This window comes from Cheilinus undulatus, linkage group 9 (genome assembly GCF_018320785.1).
Source record: "Cheilinus undulatus linkage group 9, ASM1832078v1, whole genome shotgun sequence".
In the NCBI taxonomy this organism is placed as follows: Eukaryota; Metazoa; Chordata; class Actinopteri; order Labriformes; family Labridae; genus Cheilinus; species Cheilinus undulatus.
In genome coordinates, this window is record NC_054873.1 from 2,198,941 (window position 1) to 2,207,233 (window position 8,293).

The following is an 8,293-nucleotide window of genomic DNA, read 5'->3' on the forward strand; positions in this document are numbered from 1 at the left end:
CTACACTGGCTTCCAGTTAGTTTTAGAATTGATTTTAAGATTTTACTCATTACTTTTGAAGCACTAAAGGGTCTGGCACCAGTTTATGTTACAGAACTTGTAACCCCTTATGAGCCAGCCCGCACCCTGAGATCCTCGGGTTGGGGCCTCCTGGTCGTTCCAAAGTCGAGACTTGTAAGTAAAGTTGACAGGGCCCTCTCCATCAGGGCCCCTCGACTTTGGAACGACCTCCCCGAGGAAATAAGGCATACAGAAACAGTCACTGCTTTTAAATCACTTCTTAAAACTCATTTTTATAGACTTGCTTTTATGTGATGTCGTCTTCTTACTCATTCCTATTCCTTCAATCATCGTTTTACCCTTTATCTCCACTTTCTCAGTGTATTCTCAGTTCTGTCTCCTTGAGTGTTCTTTTGTCTTTGTTGTTGTGTTTTGTTGTCTTGCTGCTTTGTTTTTCTGAGTGTGAAAGCACTTTGTAAAACTTTGTTTTTAAAAGTGCTATATAAATAAAGTTATTATTATTATTATTATTATTAATAACCTATCGCCTCGTTATCAGTCGTCTCAGAGTCACAGATCAATAAAGTCCATCCTTTTTCTCTCTTAACCTGCTCATCGATCTGCTGATTTAAAGTCACAGAAATCACATTTTCATATCAAACATGAGTCAGAAGCAGCTTCTTGTCTAGAGTTTTTTATTCCTGATTCTTTTGTACATCACAGTTTTTTCTTTACAATAATCTTGTCTATAAAAATCATTTAGTGATCCCAGACAAATCTGAGAGGTCTCTGAGTGCATTTACAAAAAACAGACATCTAAAAAGAGTCACCACAGGAAGTTTTCTCCAGGTTTCCTACTGAAAACAGAGATGGGTCTCCTCTCTCCGACTGATGTGGAGAGGAAAGGAGGACAAGATGAAGCCGGACGGAAGTCGTTTCCTGTTTTCTCAGCAGCGTCAACGGGGAACTCATGCTAAAAACAAAAATCTGTCCAGCAGGGAATGATTGAAAAGTCAGCACACGTCTTTTATCACCCCAGATTCTTCTGGAAAAAATCCTCCAAACATCTGCTGGCTGTCCTGAGCTGACACAACTCTGCCTTCAGACTCGTCAGAATAATATCCTCAGGCACAAAATACAGTCACACAGAAACAAATGAACAGCAGGACGCTCAGACGTGTGGAGGAGTCCTCCGTCAGTCGTCAGGCTCGGTCACACACTGCTCCACGATGTCTCTGAGGTTCGGGTTCTCCATGGCGGCCGCCACTCGCTCCTTATCATTGATCTGTTTGTTAACTGGAGACACAAGCTTCACTCAGTCACTGAATTAACAGAACACACCAACAACACACACGCTGGGGCTTTCAGGTGCCAGAATATAACGCTGATATGATGCAACTAAAAAAAAACAAACGCTAGATGGTAAACAGCAGAAAACGCGGAAGTCCTAGGCACCAAATACTGAGTAATTTCTTGATTTCACATTGAGGCAAACTCCTGCATAATGCTGAAGTTGTGCAAGTATGTGTCTGAATTAAACCATTAAACATATCCATGAAATTAAGACGGTGCAGAGCAGCCTGACTGCAGATAAACAGTCTTTAAAACGCTGCAGCACAAGGTTTTTAAATCGATGAATGTAACATCCTTACTGTCTTCCTCAGTGGAATGGGTTCCTTCTGAAATGTAAATTTCCAACTGGGGAGAGAAAGAAAAACAACTAATGTCAACAGGAAGTAATGCATTGCTTTATTTATTTGTTGTGCAACAGAGCCAATATGGTCAACAGAGAAATAATCCCTAAAAATGAGACATCTGGATTGAAACTTGCTGCAGAAAAATGGGAGGCATGCAGCTCAGAGAACAAAACAAACAGCAGGGCGCTTTCTGGGTCCCAGCCAGACTGGAGGACATGGAGGTCAGCAAAATTATGATCTACTGTAAAGTTGAGCTGTGGAATCCATATCTTATAATTAACCTTGTAGCGCCACATTATGTAATAATGCCGCATTTTGTAATAATGTAATAAAATTTCAATTCATTATGTAATAACGCCGCATTTTGTAAGCCACTAAGTGGTTAGGGTTAGGGCAAAGTAGTAGGTTATCCCCTGGAGCCCACCGTAAGTCCTAGGGTTAAGGTTAGGTGTTTAGTCTAAAGCCCTGAAGGGGGGTTAGGTTTAGGCATAAGTCACTAAGCGATTAGAGTTAGGGCAAGGTAGTTGGGTAGGGCATACCTTGGAGCCCCTACTAAATCCTATGGTTAGGGTTATTACATAATGTGGCATTAGTACATAATGTGGCGCTAAAACCTGAAAAATAATCGCTCTTATCAATGAACTATTTTTTTAATTTTATTTTTGGTAAATAGCCTTCTTAAAAATGTAAATCCCCTTTGTCAAAAACAGAATTAAAATGGAGTAAAAATGGCTAAAATTGGTTAATTATGGCAAAAAAAATGGTGAAATTGGATTTTAAAAGTAGCAGAAATGGGTTAGAAGTGACAAAAATAAGCAAAAAGTGGCAACAATGGGTTTAAGTGGCAAAAACAGCATAGATAGTGGTAAAATTGGATCAAAGTGGTTGAAATGGCTTTAAATTAGCAAAAATGAGTAAAATGTTTGCTTAAATTGGGATGAAAAATTGATATAAACTGGCAAAAAGGGTTCACTGAGACAAAAAAATAGGCAGAAATGGTTAAACTGGCAAAAATTAGCTATCGAAGAGTGAAATGTGGTTTAAAATGGGCAAAAAACTGCATAAATGTGTTCAAAAAAGTGGTTAATAATGGCAATAATAGGTCAGCAGAGGCAAAGAGATTAATTAGAATTAGGCAATTAGATTATTTTCTCAAATCGTTCAGGCCTAGCTAAAATGACATGATAAATATCTGTTTCATACTAAAATTAGAGTCTTGGGTTCCAGAGTTTAAGAAGCGTCATATCTAAAAGGCCAAACAATAGTAGTAATAGTTGGTGAACTCCTGCACTCGGTCTAAGCCAGTGGTTCTAAGCTGGTCTAGCCTCAGGAATCACAACCACCTCCTCAACAATCACAACCAAATATTTCTAATAGAAGTGCAACAGTCTGGACTTCAGATGGAACAAAAGATCTGACAGAACAAAGAGATGGAGGCATGCCCTTCAAAATAAAAGCACACGATAACTTCGCTTTTTTGATGCAGATCATCATAAAAGACGATGTCAGAAAGCAAACGGCTGATGTCACTCAGGTTTCCTGCCCACTTCTCATTAGGAGCAGATACATCACCACTAGGCCTCCAGCAACCCCACGTTTCAGTTTTTTATTCTCCCGTTTTATGGCATTAAAAGTAAACTAAATCTTTTTAAATCTCTCATCTTAAAGCTTGAGTATATAACATTTGATGAGAGCCATGTTGAATCAACTCTACTCCCCCTCACTTCCTGTTCTTCTCCCTGTTTGAGCTCCGTAGCTCTGCCCCTCTTCTCACATACCTCCTTGCGGATGAGCATGTCTGCTGAATTAAATACTGGCTGTGGCAAAGCTCACGTGGAGCGATTTTGCTCCGCTTTTTTCGCTGAAATCAACGGCCGAATTACAGGTTAGGAAACTTCATCTCAGCATGAACAAAGCCATGATTGGCTGCAAGTACTAGCCTCCTCATTGGCTGGAGCATCGTTACTTGCTGGTTTTCCTCAGGGTGCAGCGCGAGGAGGCGTTGCAGAAGTGTGTTATTCCTTTAGATGGCTTTAATAACAGCACCCTGACAGGTTGTGTTGTTTTTGTGGGCATTCGACACTAAAAAAAAACGTTTACTGCAGCTTTAAATGATTACAAAAGCATGGAAGCTGATAAATATAAAGAGAAATTTTGTTTTGTTGGAGCAAGTTGCTCAAATCCTGCATAAAAGAAGAAAAATATTTTTTTCCTTAACCCGTTACTTAAAAACCCAGACAGAAATAAAGGGAACAGCTTCATCATGTGGATATTACTGATTTCAGACAGTGAACTTTTGATTCTGAAATCAGTGCAGCTAAAACAGATTTTACTTCTGTTGCCCTGGGCTGCATGACTGCAGATGGCAGGTGCATGTGTATTTTTGTTTTTTCATTGACTGGCCCTTTAAAAACAAGTCGTTTTGTTGCACTCACCTTGTGTTTGAATGGTAAACATCTCTGCAGCTTCACCTGTAAGCACAGACCTGCAGACAGAAAAGCAAGGAGAGACACAGAAGCAGAAACATCAGCATTCAGGGGAAATATCCAGTGGATTAAAGAGGATTATTGCAAACTTTTCTGGTGTTTGACTAGAGGCCAAAAACAGAAAACCAAACCTACAGGGAACATTTAGAGCAGTAGTTCTCAACAGGCATGAAGCAGGACCCACAAGCCTGCTCTTATCAACCACTGAGACCCAAAATTCAGAAATTTTTTAATCATAAACGAGAGTTTTTAATGAAAACTGAGGCAGTTTGAACTTGAAATGGAAAAAAGTGACAAAGTAAAGACATAAAGACACATCCTTCAAAATTAAAGCACTGTTTTTTTTAACAGGCAGACAATGGCGACCCACTTTTGGGTCCCAACCCACCAGTTGAGAACCAAGGATTAGTGAGATGGTCCACTTCAAAATGTCAAAATCACACAGCTCTGTACAATCTGGACAGTTTTCTAGAGTTTCTGTGCACTTTTTAATCTTTAAAAACAGAAAATCCCTCCATTATCGGGTGTGTATGACTTCTATTCTGTTCCTGTAGCGTTAAACAGGTACATGTTTGATTTTATGTGAGCTATAAATATGACAGATTTAAAAATCTGGCAGTAAACGTGGTTAAAGTCGCTGTCTGTTGATCTGAAATCAACCCCGGGTTATTTCAGGGCAGAAACAGAGAAATTAACGCGGTCATTAGTACGTCACGTCTGACCTGCTGGCTCATTCAAACTCTGCTGTTTGTCACCTGTGTGGGTTTTAAATATAGAGAGAAAATGTCTGTAATTAAAGCGTGCTGCAGTTTAACAATAGTATATAATGACAGTGAGTCAGTGGAGGATAAAACAGTGAATACTGCAGAAACTGGCTGATTATAATGTCTGCTCTGGAGCTGGACTTATCCCCACATCACTTATTGTACCTAATGGACTAAATCCATCTCACTGGGACTGGATAAAGTATGAGAGTGTGTGAATAAAAGCCTCACATTAATCCTCCTCCATTCATTCAGCAAGGACAAAACTCTCCTAAAAACTCTCCTGGAGGAAATAAACTCGAAGCTAAAGTAGCGAACGTCTCAAACACGGGAGAAAACAGCAAAACTCCTCTGACAGATTTGAATACATGAATATGAATGTGATATTTGGGTGTATTTAAGTTCTTTCTTCATAAAGTTAGGAGGGATTTACAGCCGCAGTGTGACTCTGTAATCTACCAGCCCAACACTCTGATTCCTCATTTTCACATTCCTCTTATTCCTGCTAAAGTTTGGAGATTAGATCGATCAGCAGCCAACAGGAATGAGGTCAAAGGTCAAACCTTCAATCAGTAGAAATGGTTATGGGTGTTTTATGATCTAAAAACCATCCAAACTGAGCTCAGCTGCTAAGCTTTAACTTCCTGAGACCGTGCATGCACATATGAGGACATCACAATTTATGTTTCATACAAGTCAGAATTTCTGCTGTTAGAACTCTGAGATTTATTTGAGGAAATACGCTTTACGATATGCAAGTCTCTTCCTGGAAATTTAGGGGATTTGTTGGTATATTTTGGAGAGTATTTGGAGATTTGGGAAATTTGCTTTGAATTTTTGGACATTTTCATGGAAATTTGGGAAATATATTTGTTAATTTTTGGGAATTAGATGTGAAATCTGAGGGTTGGGATTCCCTCTTGAAATTTTCATGAACTTTCATGGAAATTTCAGGGAATTTGTTCAGATGTTTCCATCATTTTGTGGAATTCTGAAGGGTGTATGTGTATATTTCTTTCTTAATTGGCTTAGACATTTTAGGGTGACTTTTTTTTTTTATTTGGGGAATTGGCTTAAAAATGTTCGGGGACCTTCAGAGAAATTTTTAATGGAATGATAAATTTTATAAATTTGGGAAATTTGCTTAAAAATGTTCACGAATATGCATGGAATTTTCAGGGAAATTTTTTATTGAATGTTTACGTTTTATGATAAGTTTATCTGAAAGATTTGAGGACATTTTAAAGACATTATGGGGAATTTTGGACATTTATTTGTAATGTTTTGGGAATTAGATTGGAAATTTGAGGGTAGGGATTCCCTCTTGAACTTTTCATGAACTTCCATAGAAATATCAGGGAATATATTCAGGTGTTTCCATCATTTTGTGGAATTCTGAAGGGTGTATGTGTATATTTCTTTCTTAATTGGCTTAGACATTTTAGGGTGACTTTTTTTATATTTGGGGAATTGGCTTGAAAATGTTCGGGGACCTTCAGAGAAATTTTTAATGGAATGATAAGCTTTTATGATAAAGTTTTCCTGAAAGATTTGAGGACATTTTAGAGACATTATGGGGAATTTTTACAGGAATTTGGGAAATTTGTTTGTAGCGTTTTGGGAAATAGATTGGAAATTTGAGGGTAGGGACTGTCCCCTGAAATTTTCATGAACATTCATGGGATTGTCAGAGAATTTATTCAGATGTTTAGATGATTCAATCATTTTGTGGAATTTTGGAGGATGTATGAGTATTTTCTTCTTAATTGGCTTAGATATTATAGGGGGATTTTTTATATATGGAAAATTTGCTTAAAAATGTTTAGGCATTTTCGGGGATTTTTTTATTGGAATGTTTAGGTTTTATGATAAAGTTTTCCTGAAAGATTTGAGGACTTTTGAAAGACATGATGGAGTATTTTCACTTGAATTTGGAAGATTTATTTGTAACATTTGAGAATTAGATTTGAAATGTGAGGGTTGGGTTTGTCCCCTGAAATTTTCATTAACATTCATTGGAATGTCATGGAATTTATTCAGAGGAATTTGCTTAAAAATGTTTAGGAATTTGCATGGAATTTTCAGGGATTTTTTTTAATGGAATGATTAGGTTTTTATATAAATATTACAAAGAAAATAAATGTGATTTTTACTTCTGGGACCATACTGTTGAGCTGTATTAGTCTCTGAGCATATCTCTTTCTCTGTAGTTATTAAACAGGGGTTAACAAACATTACAGCCAGACTCTGGTGTAAGGACTGATATGAAATAGATCTTCCAATGCCAATAAACTACTGACTATCCCTTTACATATCTCTGTGTAGCTGAAGATGAGCTCCCTGTATCTCTGCGTGTTTATTCCGGCTATTGTCTGCTGTCCGGTCAGTCTCACCGATCAGAGTCGCCAGGGAACAGTGAGGGACTGTGGGGGAAAACTTGATGATGATCAGGTACTCGTCCTCTCCGAGCTCCTGGACCTCCACACATTTCTCCGTCACCACGTCCAGCTCCTCCAGGGTGTTGGGCTTCTCCGGGTCCCGGATCGATCGGATCACATCTGACAGGAGACAAAATAAAAACATGGCGTTGTTAATGACAGTTAGGCGCCGTTTGTTTATCAGTGTCTGTTATCAGCTTTAACCAGAATAGGAGGTCTTACAGGACTCGGGATCTGAACTAAATCTGGTCCAGCTTCTGGTAAATAAAGCTGTTTTCTAAGATTAAAAACCCAGTGTGATTGTTGGCCGTAACTTGATGGGACTTTAAATGAATAAGTTTTCCGGTCTTCTTCACTTCCTCAAACTTCTCCAGGGTCAGTAACACAGCAGTAACACTAACAGGCCTGTGAGCACTCACCGTACACCTCTAACGCTTTCTCCTCCATCTTTTTCGTCTTCACGACATTCCTGTAGTCCACGAGTCCAGAAAACTGTAAAACCTTGGTGACAGTCAACGATACGAGACTGGACACTATGTCCATTTTTCAGAAAACGCCATGGTAGAGCGGAGAACGGGGAACAGACAGAAGTGACTTTGACAGGAAAACAGCCGCTGCTGTTAGCGGAGAGCCGCGCGCAGCTTTAGCAGATCTCTAAACAAACTGGAACGACAGCAGCAGTACATTCTGAATGTTAGCGGATATAAAGATCAGTGGTTTTACCGCGGCCAGTGCGTCTCACTTCCGCTTCTGTTTTCAGGCAAAAGCAACAGAAGACAGATCAAATTATCCTAACATTTGCGTTTATTTAAAGCAATTTACCCTTTTGTCTGTAATAAATTTGTATTTTTATTTGTATGTCCAAAGACTACATTTTATTCTCGTAATATTACGAATTTATTCTCGTA

At 38.7% G+C, this 8,293-nt stretch overlaps 1 protein-coding gene across 1 annotated transcript; it reads right to left on the reverse strand.

Moving 5' to 3' along the window:
• Positions 1-678: 678 nt before the first annotated feature.
• On the reverse strand, positions 679-8,093 carry ciao2a (cytosolic iron-sulfur assembly component 2A). Its single transcript, XM_041795156.1, has 5 exons — positions 7,805-8,093; positions 7,341-7,505; positions 4,133-4,182; positions 1,653-1,698; positions 679-1,296 (listed from the first exon to the last, which is right to left on the reverse strand). The coding sequence occupies exons 1-5, from the start codon at positions 7,926-7,928 to the stop codon at positions 1,196-1,198; spliced, it is 486 nt and encodes a 161-aa protein (XP_041651090.1). The 5' UTR covers positions 7,929-8,093; the 3' UTR covers positions 679-1,195.
• Positions 8,094-8,293: the final 200 nt, after the last annotated feature.